The sequence below is a fragment of the Aulonocara stuartgranti genome, assembly GCF_965226115.1.
Source record: "Aulonocara stuartgranti genome assembly, chromosome: 4".
In the NCBI taxonomy this organism is placed as follows: Eukaryota; Metazoa; Chordata; class Actinopteri; order Cichliformes; family Cichlidae; genus Aulonocara; species Aulonocara stuartgranti.
In genome coordinates, this window is record NC_138942.1 from 1,447,438 (window position 1) to 1,461,409 (window position 13,972).

The 13,972-nt window shown below is 40.6% G+C and overlaps 1 protein-coding gene across 1 annotated transcript; it reads right to left on the minus strand.

Moving 5' to 3' along the window:
- Positions 1–3,242: 3,242 nt before the first annotated feature.
- Positions 3,243–6,873, minus strand: LOC309704148 (GTPase IMAP family member 4-like). Its single transcript, XM_082529148.1, has 3 exons — positions 6,557–6,873; positions 5,805–5,828; positions 3,243–5,299 (listed from the first exon to the last, which is right to left on the minus strand). The coding sequence occupies exons 1-3, from the start codon at positions 6,561–6,563 to the stop codon at positions 4,515–4,517; spliced, it is 816 nt and encodes a 271-aa protein (XP_082385274.1). The 5' UTR covers positions 6,564–6,873; the 3' UTR covers positions 3,243–4,514.
- Positions 6,874–13,972: the final 7,099 nt, after the last annotated feature.

Here is a 13,972-nt window from a genome sequence, read left to right on the forward strand (position 1 = left end):
TCAAAAGCAACACATCTATAGAAAGCACAGACAACACCTTATTAAACCTGGACAAATGTGAATGTAGAAGAACTATTTGTTCATTCATATAAAATAAGACAACCCTAAAAACATGCCGGGTTCTGGGGCGAGTTTGATGGTCCTTCCTTTCTCTTTGGCAGAGTCACTCTCCCAGGCTCGCTCACTTCTTCCTCATTGCTTCACTTTGTAAATAAATATGTTTTTTCTTGTATCTTGATGTCTGAGTCTGCTCCTAGTTTCCAGTTAGAGTAAAATCATGAAAAAGTTACCAGCAGTTACAGTGTGTAGAATCTCACAGCCTGATGTCAGTAGACTGCAGATTGCAGTGAAACGTTTTCTTACTCCAGCCAGTTTAGGTGCATAATCCTAGCTGGGTGGAGGCTATAGGACAAACATGTTTTAGACAGCCAAGATAGATCAGAAACAATAAATCTGGTTTGTACCCCATGAAGGCCAAGGCCAGCTGGCTTGTTTCTACTACTGTTTGGACCAAACCCTGAGTTTTTCCCTGTTTGTGGAATGCTGTCACTCTGCTGTTGGTGCTGGTTGTGCAGCATCTGCCTTCATTTACTCAGGAAAGGACATGAGACAAGTTCACTATTGCGGTGAGTTTTTGAGGATATAGTTAACTTTTCTTCTTAAAAGCTGCTGTTTTCGCCACAGCTGCTGTTACACTCTTTTGGCTGCTGTTAGCCTCTGTTAGCTGCTGTTACACTCTGTTGGCTGCTGTTAGCCTCTGTTAGCTGCTGTTACACTCTGTTGGCTGCTGTTAGCCTCTGTTAGCTGCTGTTACACTCTGTTGGCTGCTGTTAGCCTCTGTTAGCTGCTGTTACACTCTTTTGGCTGCTGTTAGCTGCTGTTACCCTCTTTTGGCTGCTGTTAGCCTCTGTTAGCTGCTGTTATACTCTGTTGGCTGCTGTTAGCCTCTGTTAGCTGCTGTTACACTCTTTTGGCTGCTGTTAGCTGCTGTTACCCTCTTTTGGCTGCTGTTAGCCTCTGTTAGCTGCTGTTACACTCTGTTGGCTGCTGTTAGCCTCTGTTACAAGCGTTGGTGAAAAATTCTTTGAAGTGGATCTAATGTTGTTGGACTCTGACGCAAATAATTGCTAATACAATTTGAGAATAATTAAACTGTTTCTTAGAAGTTTAGTATTTAGCATACTGGAGTCTAACATTAGCTGGTATAATGTTAGCTTATACTCAGCTAAAGTTGTTGTTTGGCTAGCTAAACTTTTTTTGTAGTTAATATAATCAAAAATGAAGAGTAGATTGCTATAAGTATATATTCAGTTACTACTGTTTGAAACTGTATTTTGAATCTTTTTAATGGGTGGTATATAAAAGAACCGGCCCAATGAGCTGAATGACTTCCGACCGGTGGCACTGACGTCACATCTTATGAAGACTCTAGAGCGGCTCTTCCTCAACCTCCTCCGACCACAGGTACAACATGCCCAGGACCCACTACAGTTTGCATACAAGGCGGGTGTCGGAGTGGAGGATGCCATCCTGTACCTCCTACACAGAGCCCACTCACACCTGGATGGGGGAAAAGGCACGGTCAGGATCCTGTTTCTTGACTTTTCCAGTGCCTTTAATACCATCCGGCCCTGTATGCTTCAGGAAAAACTGAACAGGATGGAGGTGGACCCCTGCCTGGTCGCTTGGATCTCCGACTACCTCACCGACAGACCACAGTACGTCAGGCTGAAGGACATCACGTCTGACACTGTGGTCAGCAGCACAGGAGCACCACAGGGAACTGTGCTGTCCCCTCTTCTCTTCACCCTGTACACCTCTGACTTCTGCTACAACTCTGAATTATGCCATATTCAGAAGTTTGCAGACGACACAGCCATCATGGGGTGTATCTGGGATGATCAGGAAGAGGAGTACAGAAGTCTGGTGAGGAACTTTGTCGCATGGAGTCACACAAACCACCTGCAACTCAACACCTCAAAGACTAAGGAACTGGTTGTGGACTTCGGGAGGTCCAGAGAAGGTCCACTGCCGGTTCAGATAGAGGGGGAGGAGGTGGAGGTGGTCAACAAGTACAAGTACCTCGGGCTGTGGGTGGACAACAAACTGGACTGGTCATGCAACACAGAGCACCTGTATAAAAAAGCCCAAAGCCGACTGTACTTCCTCAGGAGGCTGAGGTCTTTTAACATCTGCAGGAAGCTCCTGAGGATGTTTTACCAGTCGGTGGTTGCTGGAGTACTTTTCTATGCTGTGGTGTGCTGGGGGAGCAGCACAGCAAAGAGGGACTCATCCAGGCTGGAGAAACTGATCAGGAGGGCTAGCTCTGTGGTCGGCATGAAGCTGGACACTCTGGTGACAGTGGCAGAGAAAAGGACATTAAAGAAACTGCTGGACATTATGAACAATGCTGGGCATCCTCTGCACACGGCCATAAACAATCAGAAGAGTCTGTTCAGTGACAGGTTGCTTCTCCCAAAGACAAGAACTAACAGACTTAAAAACTCCTTTGTCCCACACGCCATCAGACTGTTTAACTCCTCTCTGGAGGGGAGAGGGAGGGGAAACAGGAGGACAAAGGAGGGAACAACTAAGCTGTAGTGCCTCTTCACCTCACTGTACAATACCTTTTGTGCAATACTTTTGTAAATAGTCAACAGTGCAATAGACTCAATACTTGAAATGTGCAATTCACTTGTATTTTTATTTTTATTCCTATTTATTCTATTTATCCCCTTTGTATATTTTATTTATATTGTCTCTGTATTTATATATATGTGTGTGTGTGTGTGTGTGTATATATATATATATATATATATATAATATTCTGTAACTCTGTAACTTCTGTCGGTGCTGTGCTTTTTTGGAAATCGAATTTCCCAGAGGAACCCACCCGAGGGATTAATAAAGTTCTATCTAATCTAATATCATTTTAATGGAAAACAAATAATAATAATAAAAAAATAAGTACAAGATTTTTCAAATAAAATAAAACCAGACTAAAGACAGTGCATTTCTGCATTACAGCAGTACTTGATACTCTATTTAAGAAAATCGAAGCACTGATTAATGGCAGGACTTCTTTGAGCAGTTTTGTAGGAATGGGGTCTAAAAGACACGTTGATGGTTTGGAGGAAGTAATTATTGAAGTTAACTCAGAAAGATCAATTGGAGAAAAAGAGTCTAACTTAACATCAATGGTACTAAGAGTAGCTGTAGATAATATTACATCTGTGGGATGATTATTGGTAATTTTTTCTCTAATGATTAACATTTTATTTGTGAAGAAGTTCATGAAGTCATTACTAGTTAACGTTAAAGGGATGGTTGGCTCAACAGAGCTCTGACTGTTTGTCAGCCTGGCTACAGAGCTGAAGAGAAACCTGGGGTTGTTCTTATTTTCTTCAATCAGTGATGAATAGTAAGATGTTCTGGCTTTGCGGAGGGCTTTCTTATAAAGCAACAAACTATTTCTCCAGGCTAAATGATGATCCTCTAAATTTGTGACACGCCATTTCCTCTCCAGATTACGAGTCATCTGCTTTAGGCTACGTGTTTGAGAATTATACCACGGAGTCAGGTACTTCTGATTAGAGACCTTAGTTTTCACAGGATCAAATAGCATTATAGCATTAAAAGATAATAATAACAATAATAATAATAAAAATAATAATACTTTGTAAAATTATACAATAGTAAAACCAATCACCCTTATAATCGTTTACAATGATGTCATCAGTAACAATAATAATAATGACAGCAGCAACTTGTTGTGTATTGTCATGATCACTTTTTGTTGTTGTAGTTTTTCTTTGTTTTCATTCTTTCTGTTTTGAGTCTTTAAATGTTGTTGGGCTTCTTTTTTGAGTCTCTGTACTCTTGTTAGCTCTTACAAAAGGTCTATAAAGAAATCAGAATAATCTTTTGTTGTACAGTTTTATTTTTATTATTTTTATTGCTGCATTTGATATTTTCTTCTTTTTGTAAATTTGTATTTTGTTTTGTTAAAATCTTCCCGTCACATCACAGCTGAGTCATGTCAGAAAATCAACCGTTTTGTTTGAATCATCTTTTATTTGCTGATTTTGCTGTTAATGTCTGATTAATTTCACACACTGATTGATACATTAGCATTTTAACTTTACTGAATCAGAAAGATAAAAGAACACACGAGGAGAAGAATGTGGCATCACCAAACACAACGATCACTTAAAAAAAATTACATAAGTGTTTACAGAAAAATGATAAAGGTGGAGTCGGCACAGATGGAGCAAGCATGGAAATGTCCTTCCTCTAAAGCATGGTGATGCATTGGTTGCATTATTGATTGCGGTCTGCAGAGAAGCTGAAGGTATCAGATTAATAAAGTGCAGTAAAAATAGCTGAATATTTTACTCTTTTATAGAACTCAGCTGCAGTTTTATTACAGCACAATAAATGTGGATCGTTTTTAATGGGTTTGTTGCTACAGTCTGAAGGCTTAAGGTCTCGACTTACTTCCCTGCTTTTTGTTATTAAGTGAGACAGTTTTCAAACTTTGTTGCCAGCCAGACATTTGCTTGTAGGGCTAAGGTAACAAATTCCGCTGGCAGCACAGGAGACAACAGGGCTTTAGCGACAGTGGCCACATGTTGGTCTCCAGCCCCCATCTGCCTCTGAGTTTTTGACTTTTGGATTTGCTTCCTTAAGACTTCCTGTGCATGTTCGAACAGTTCCTTGGTGTAGTTTCTTAGCTTGTTATTTTGTACCATTTCATTGATTTCCTTCACCAGCTGCTTTTGTTCTTTTGTTTTATCTTTTTCATTACCTCTGTTGTTAATAACACAGTATTTCTGTGTTTTAAATCCCACTTTCTTAATAAACTTCCTTATCTGGTTTCTCTGCCTACCAGACAAGTCTCCATCGATATGCGTGATCAGGAGGAAGAAATAACGCATGACCTCTTTACCAAAGATCCTCCTCAGGACTTTCACTCGTTCCACATCCTGTGTCGTAAAATCGTCCTCCCAGCTGTGCACGTACAGGAACACGTGAGGCCCCTGCTTAGAATTGAACTGAAAGGTGGATGCAATGATCTTACTCAGCACCTCCTCCTTAGATTTGCTGGTGTGGCACAGGCCGAGAGTATCAGCTAAAACCAGTCTTTGGTTTCCAAACGGCGCCGTCTCGGTTGTGCACGGCGCTTCATCTGAGGCAAACAAGCTGTTCGTCACAGCAGCTTTTCCCAGGAATGTGTTCATGATTGAAGTTTTCCCAGCTCCAGTCTTTCCAATGAGCACGATCCTGAGCTCCTCTGGCACTGTTGGAGAATCATATCACATATCAGCACTGCAGCACTTACTCTGAACAACAGCTGATGTTTGAATGACGCTTCAATTGTTCCCAGCTTGCATTTGTTTTACTGACTTTGCATTACAAAGAAATTAACTTTCAGATGTTTTTATTATCTTAATTATCAGCATTATAGACTCATTAGTTTTCATGTAAACCACAGTCAGTCTCGTTTTACTCCCACACTTTCCCATCTTAATTTTATGGTGTCTCGCTGATAAATTCAAAGTTCAGAAACACTTCAGATAAATATGATAGCAGCATATTGACCATTTGTACAGTTGAATGTTTTCATTTTCAGAAAATGTACTTCATAAAGTAACAGTTTCATTGTGTACTGCAGTAATTGTTGGTCTGGTGCAGGGCAGGCGTTTAATTAAAAGCAGGTATATTAATGCATAGAAGATTTAGCCTAGAAAGCTGCTTTTTATGTTAATGTCACTTATAGGAGCTGCATAAGACGTTTGTCCTACCTTCTGGTTTACTCCCCTGGGACCCTATAAAGAGAATTGTTAAAGATGTTAAAACCCCAAATGTGTACAAGTATTAATTTTATTATGGTACACACTGCATATTTCAACAGATCCAGCAGTTCTACATGAGGATTTTCTGACTAAAATGGCTAAAAATACATAAATCTGGAGCAGTTTGCACCTGAAGCCTTTCTGTCATGCTGCTCAGCAGAACTTTGCCACAATTATTTAAAAACTGAATTTAGTCAAAATGATATTAAATGTAATAACATTACTATTTTATAGATGATAAAGTTTTAGGGTGCTCGGAGTGATCATGTAAGCTGCACTCAGCACTGACTGCACATAACAACTTTTCTATTATTTCATGTCGTCAGATTAACTGAGAACTGTTCAGGATTCAATTTAGAAAAAAGAGAAATCTCTACATGTTACACACTTACACAAGTAATCAAGAAATTATTACAAATATTAAATTATATGAAAGAAGCAACAAATGAAGGCGATTAAAAAGCCGAGTGACCTTTGATGTAATCAATGAGGCGTCTGATGACTAGAAACTATTTTAAAAACCAGCGAGCTCGTAGACTAAACAGGGAGTGTTGGACTGTGTAAGTGTAGCTTTCTCTGTTACAGATGAGACATTTGTGTTGTTAGTACTGCTGTTAATAACACATGAAAACGTAATAAGAAAGAAAAGAAATGCTCTGCTGGTTTATTTACAACCTGTATGAAATGTAAAATGTACGTACCGCCCATCTTTGTCCTTTGTAAAAGCAGTGTGTCGTTGATGTCGTTGAACAGTTTGCCATCTTTATATTCAGCAGTGTGCCGCGTCCTCCCCTTAATGACGTTCGACTATCGTCTGCTTGCCAATGAGCCGACTTCTCAGAAACCAGAAACCAAAATATCCGTGCGCAGCAAACGATAGAACCAAACAAAAGTTTGACGACTGGAGGAATCGGGGAAGCTCCCTCTCTTACAGTAAAATCATGTTTGAGTATCGAAAAGGCAATCTGGAATGAGAACTTTCCAGGATGCTGAACCTGGCATTTTGACCGTTTAGCCACAGCGGGATAGAGGAAGTATTTTTTTTGTGCAGCAGGATTACCCACACTGTAAAAACGTCAACTTGATTAATGTTGAATTAGCACATTTTCTATTGTTCGCCTAACATTTTATAACTGAATTAGTTATAAAATTAGTAGTTATAGAGTAAGTAATACCATGTTCTTAAAATTTCTGATGCTAGATAATTGACATTGAATTAACAGATAAATTTAAGTTGAGCCAGCTATTTACCTACAACCAGACCTTTAGCTTGTCCATTTCAGAGCGCATAGAGGAATGCCGCTAATGTCTTTGACAAGAGAAAGAAGAGCAAACCATTACGCTGCCTTTGGTAACTAAATGCTACATTTTTCTGTTTTAATATAAGCATCTTATAAACTTTAGTTAGTTCTAATTTCTTTGTTGTTAATGGGCACCAAAGAAAAAAAATATATAAAAAGTTCCATAATCAATTTATTTCATTTTTATTTATAAAGTACCAAATCACAACAACAGCTTCCACAAGACAAAGGAAAAAGAGACAAACCCAACAATCATATGACCCCCTATGAGCAAGCACTTTGGCGACAGTGGGAAGGAAAAACTCCCTTTTAACAGGAAGAATCCTCCAGCAGACTCAGGGAGGGGCGGGGCCATCTGCTGTGATTGGTTGGGGTGAGAGAAGGAAGACAGGATAAAGACATGCTGTGGAAGAGAGACAGAGATTAATAACAGATATGATTCAATGCAGAGAGGTCTGTTAACACATAGTGAGTGAAAACAGGTGAGAGAAGAAGTGCTCAGTCCATCAGGGGAATCCTTGAATCCTCAGATCTTTTGCAGCATTATTGAAGCAGGGTCACCTGGTCCAGCCCTAACTATATGCTTTATCAAAAGTTTGAAGCCTAATCTTAAAAGTAGAGACGTCTGTCTTCCTAATCCAAACTGGAAGCTGGTTCCAAAGAGGGGCCTGAAAACTGAGATCAGTTGGAGAGTGAAGTGCTCTAATGGGGTGATCATGTCTTATGAGTAGGGTTGTCAATTTTAATGCATTAATGCAGATTAATCTGTCATCACGATTAACCCATCCAGAGCACAGAATGACTCAAAATCCCTGAAATGTCAACACATTTCAGGCAGTTTGTCCAAAGCTGCTTGTCTGTGCTCCAGATGGGTTAAATGCGTTAAAATTTTTTAATCGCGTTAATCATGATTACACATTAATGCGTTGACATTGACAGCCCTACTTATGAGGTCTTTAAGATAAGATGGGGCCTGGTTATTCAAGATATAATATATATATAATATATATGATGTGGATGATTTTAAATTTGATTCTGGATTTAACAGGGAGACAATGAAGAGAGGCAAATGCAGGCAAAATCTGCTCTTTCTTCCTAGCCCCTGTGAGTAGTCTTGCTGCAGTATTTTGGATTAACTGAGTCATTTTTGACCAGGACATGTCCTTCAATGCACATATTAAACAAATATGTAAGACTGCTTTCTTCCATTTGTGCAACATCTCTAAAGTTAGAAATATCCTGTCTCAGAGTGACGCTGAAAAACTAGTTCATGCATTTATTATTTCCAGGCTGGACGACTGTAATTCATTATTATCAGGATGTCCAAAAAACTCCCTGAAAAGCCTTCAACTGATCCAAAATGCTGCAGCAAGAGTCCTGACAGGGACTAGAAAGAGAGAGCAGATTTCTCCTGTTTTGGCTTCCCTTCATTGGCTGGGGAATCAGGGGATTCCCATGATGCACTGGGTGTTTCTTCTTCACTCACTATGTGTTAACAGACCTCTCTGCATTGACTCATATCTGTTATTAACCTCTGTCTCTCTTCCACAGCATGTCTTTATCCTGTCTTCCTTCTCTCACCCCAACCAATCACATCAGATGGCCCCGCCCCTCCCTGAGCCTGGTTCTGCAGGAGGTTTCTTCCTGTTAAAAGGGAGTTTTTCCTTTCCACTGTTGCCAAAGTGCTTGTTCATAGGGGGTCATATGATTGTTGGGGTCTTCTCTTTTTTCTTTGTATTGTGGCAGCTGTTGTTGTGATTTGGAGCTGTATAAATAAAATTGAAATAAAAATTGAAGTTATTTTTGGACTGGACGGACTGAGACATACCAGTCTGTCGTGGTGAAGAGAGAGCTAAATGCTGAAGCGGAGGTCAAAATTTACCGGTCGATCTACATCCTCATCCTCACGTATGGGTAGTTACCAAAAGTATAAGAATTACATCGTGGATACAAAGGGTGGAAATGAGCTTTCTCCAGTGAGTGGCTGGTCTCTCCCTTAGAGAAACCGGGTGAGATACTCTTCGCTATTGAAAGGAGCCAGTTGATGTGGTTCGGGCATCTGATAAGGATGCCTCCTGGTGTCTCCTGTGTGAGATGTTCTAGGCATGTCCCACTGGAAGGAGGCCCCAGGGCAGACCCGGGACACACTTGAGAGATTATGTCTCTTGGCTGGCCTGGAAATGTCCTTGTGTTCCCAAGGATAAGCTGAAGGAGGTGCCTAAGGAGAGGGATGTCTGGATGCCTCTTCTTGGGCTTATGCTCCTGTGACATGGCCCTGGACAAGTAGAAGAAAATAGATGGAGAAAAAGAGTCTAAAAAATATCAGTAGTATTGAAAGTATCTGTATATATGTTACGTGTTACGAGATGGTTACAGAGGGCTTTCCTATCGATACACAAACTTTTTATCCAGGCTACATAAAGATCTTTTGAATTACTGAGACATCATTTCTGCTCCAGCTTGTAGTTTTTCTGATTCAAGGTGTGTCCTTGAGGGTTATACCAGGGAGTCAAATACTTCTGATTTGAGACTTTTATTCTTCAGAGGAGCTAAAGTGTCCAGAGCCATGTGCAGTGTAGATGTTGAACTATTAACAAGATAATCGACCTCTGTGGAGGCAGAGTTCAGGTAGCTTCCCTGCACTGTGCTGGCGCATGGCATTGAATATCAACGAAGGAATTATATCCTATAGGAATTATAAACTTAGTTACAGCACTTTTAGAACGACGTCTACTGTGATGAAATCTATTACTCACAGCCGTGTAAACCTTTATTGTAAATTTAAATGTGATTTGGAATGGAATTTTTTTCCCCTCAGTTTTCAGGAAATACTGAAAATGTTCATTTACTGTGCCATATGTAGGAAAGTGATCCAGTGTGATTTTACATACAACAACAACAACAACACAACAACAAAACAAAAAAAACGTTTTTTGAGTTTTACAGCTAGCCTGGACACGGACGAGTAAGAGGCTTTCAAATGAATTAAAAGTCTGTCTGGGTCTTTGGTTGATTAATAGGCTGGTGTGAAAAATTGCTGCCACACCTCCCCCACGGCCTGTGCTTCGAGGTTTCTGGTAGTTAGAATGACTCGGGGGTGTTGATTCATTTAAACTAACATAATCATCCTGCTGCAACCAGGTTTCTGTAAGGCAGAGTAAATCAATTTGTTGATCAATTATTAAGTCATGTACTAACAGAGACTTGGAAGTCATTGTTTGGTGACCTGCTTTACCTGTTGAGCTACCGCCCCCCACCCCAAACTCATCACGCTACACTTGATGAACCCTAACTGTGACTGTGAACACGATAACCACTGTGCACCAATCACACACTGCTCTTTATTTTAAATCCATCACAGTACTGCAAACCTAAACTGCTGAGTATTTTAATGCAGCCTTTAGATAACAGCCTAGTTTGTTTTGCAGCACGTTTCACAATATGAAAAACATTTCACATGCAAAGACCGATATCTGATTTAAAAACAGGAATTACACTGGTGTGAAAAAGTATTTGCATCCTTGCTGATTTCCTGTTTTTTTGTATGTTTGTCACACCTACATGTTTCAGATCATCAAACAAATTTAAATATTAGACGAAGATAACACAAGTAAACACAAAATGCAGCTTCTAAATGAAGATGTTTTTTATTGAGGGGAAAATAAACCAAACCTACATGACCCTGTGTGAAAAAGTGATTGCCTCCTAAACACAATAACTGGTTGGGCCTCTCTTAGCAGCAACAACTGCATTCAAGCATTTGCATTAACTGGCTACCTGGAGTCTTTTACAGGACTGTGGAGGATTTCTGGCCCACTCATCTTTGCCAAATTGTTGTAATTCAGCCACGTTGGAGGATTTTCCAGCATGAACCGCCTTTTTAATCATGCCACAACATCTCAGACAGATTCAGGTCTGGACTAGGCCGCTCATTTTGCTTTTCAGAGGTGCGTCAAGAAGCAAAACAGATGCCTGAAGCCTTTGTTTGGATGTTTGTGAATCAGTGATTGTGTTACCTACTTCCTTCTCTTTCTCTGTTATATGTTAAGCACAGATTACTCCATACTCACAAAATGTTGGGAAGTCATTTGAAACAGTGTCTCGGTACTAACCCTGGCTAACTGTGCAGATTGTGATCTCTTCCTGCTGACATGTGGTCTTTGCTGTGTGCCAGATCAGCATGTTCAGGACGGTTTAACACGCCCTGTTTGTGACCCAGCCAGTTTTTTCTTCTTCACAAATGTGCTCTACAGGTCTGTGTGTAAAACTGAAAGAACTGTGTAGCTGTCACTTCCTGAGGTGCCACTTGCTTTGTAACCACAGGGTGAGGTTTTATGGGTATGAGTCCAATTTTCACACAGCATGTTCTTAAAGCAATGAAACACCATGGTTTGCAGCCACGTGTTTGTGATATGTGTAACTATGTTTCCACACTTGGAGAAGGACTCGGCATTCAGTGTGTTTGCAGGCCTCAGGGTGTGGAATATTATTTATTTTCCATGCAGTGTGGATGTTCCTGTACAGCAGGGTGTGGGTCTTCATTGTATCCATCACCACTCAGTTCTGGTCATCTTTAAAATGTCTGTCCTGTCCTTAGACGGCATTAAACGGGCAGTTGGATTGCACCAGCACCTTTGTTTTTATGCCAGTATACCTCATGTGTTTTCAACACGTCAGTTTCTTCACTTTTTTCCTCACTTCTCTTCATTCTTTTTATGCTCTGCTTCACAAGCGTGCAGTACTTCCTCTTTCATGAGTACTGCACTGCACTCCTACAGATGCAAAACATCACAGCTGTATTTCACCGCCTGTAACCTTTGTAAAGTGTGCCTTACATTTCCTGTCTAAACATCTCTGCGCCCCCTCAGCGCACACATGAGGACTGAGACAAGCAGCTTATCAAGACAACATGATGACAGGAAAAGTTCATAAATAACCATAAAGAATAATGGAGAGAATAATCTTCCTCTGATTTTGGTCCTGTTTTTCATTCTAGTTTTTACAGCTGAACCTGAACTAGCCTGCCTTCCTCTCTGGGACGAGCCCTGTATGTGCACCGTGGTTAAACAGTTGAAGCTGCTGCCCTGAGGGCTGTACCATGAAGCTGAGTTAATGGGTTAACACAGATTAAAGTCAGAGTTGTCAGTCTCACAAGATGGATGTCTTTTAATTTATCAGATCACCATGGTAACCTATACTGAACACTTGACCTAGTTCAGAGCAGGCTCTGCTCACAGTTTCGGTTAAATTAATCTGGAAGCCATGTTTTCATTGAGTCTTTTATGACTCACAAATGAAACTCCCCTAGTGACCACTTGAGTCTGACTCCAAAAGGGAGCAGGAGTCTTTCTGAGTTTTAATCATATCTTCAAACGGAGATCGGAGTCTGCACAGCAAGAAGGCAAACTGCAAACAGGCGGTGAATCCAAAAAGGCTGAGGAGGAGGGGCTTTACACAACTGTTCCTGTACAAGAGGCTGATATTTATCACCTTGGTGAACTGCAAGAGCTCGTCTCAGGCATCTTAACCGCAAGTTTCTGTTTCATGCAACATGCAGCATGCAGAGGTACAAGTACAGAACTTAACCCCCTCTGTTAAAACACTGATGAATGCACATGAACTTAAAATGCCACGTTTTATTTTCACTGCAGTCCCCCCCTTTGAAAATTCAAATTCTCACTTGTAGCAAATAAAAATAACAAGCTTATCGTTAAATTAATTACATTGCAGAGGGGAATTAAAAGATAATAATCATAAAAATATAAGTTAGCTTTAGTCTGATTTAATTGTGTAAGTAGTAACTAAATTCACGTGTGTGCAGGATGCTGTTTTTAATCAGTTAGCTCCAGTTTAGCCTCCCAGTTCAGGCCCACTGTGGGTCTGAAGCTGCATTAGTCCAGAGTCACACAGAAAGATGGAGCCTCGAGATTTTATTCTGAGCTTAGAATAAATCCACACTGCCTCTGTCTTTAACTGACGACAGATTTACTTTCAAAAGTAAGTACTGAACATTATGTCACTTATTTATGTGTGAATATTTAATAATGAAGAACATTAAAACATGACTGTTAGCTATGTTATATTGCTGCCTCTGTTCGGTGGTGTCGAGCCAAACGGACTTTAACGTGTGTTTGAACGAGCTGACGGTTCACTTGTTAAGCTGAAAGAAAGATGCTTTAATCACAGCAGTCACACATGTGTCCACTGCACCATCTGGAACTCTTCTTGTTTACACTCGTAATAACACAAACACTAAATCCTCCTGTTTGTAGCAGTGTGTACACCTGAGACTGTCACCTGTCTGTCTGTCCTGAATCAGTCTTATTAGGTAATGTTCAAATAATTTTATCATTCCAGTGTTTTCAGTGTGGTAGAAAGTACTCAGGGCCTTCAAGTTACACACTGTGAAAGGCAGCAACAAGTTTAATGTTCAGAAACATAAAGTAATAATGGATTGGATTTATATAGCGCTTTTCAAGGCACCCAAAGCGCTTTACAATTATACTATTCATTCACTCTCACACACTGGTGGAGGCAGCTACAGTTGTAACCACAGCTGCCCTGGGGCAGACTGACAGAAGCGAGGCTGCTATATCGCACCATCGGCCCCTCTGGCCAACACCAGTAGGCAAGTAGGGTAAAGTGTCTTGCCCAAGGACACAACGACCAGGACAGAGAGCCCAGGGATGGAACCGGCGACCTTCCGGTTACAGATGCGATTCCCAACCCCCTGAGCCACGGTCACCCCATCAAGTATGTATCAGCAGCAGAATGGAGCTAAAATAAATGTTGGTTTCAGTTCTATGAAGCTTTGAG

Coding starts and splice junctions, on each gene's coding strand:
- LOC309704148 (XM_082529148.1), bottom strand. Junction 5,300..5,804: donor CCAGGGGAGTAAACCAGAAG/GTAGGACAAACG, acceptor ATTCTCCAACAG/TGCCAGAGGAGCTCAGGATC.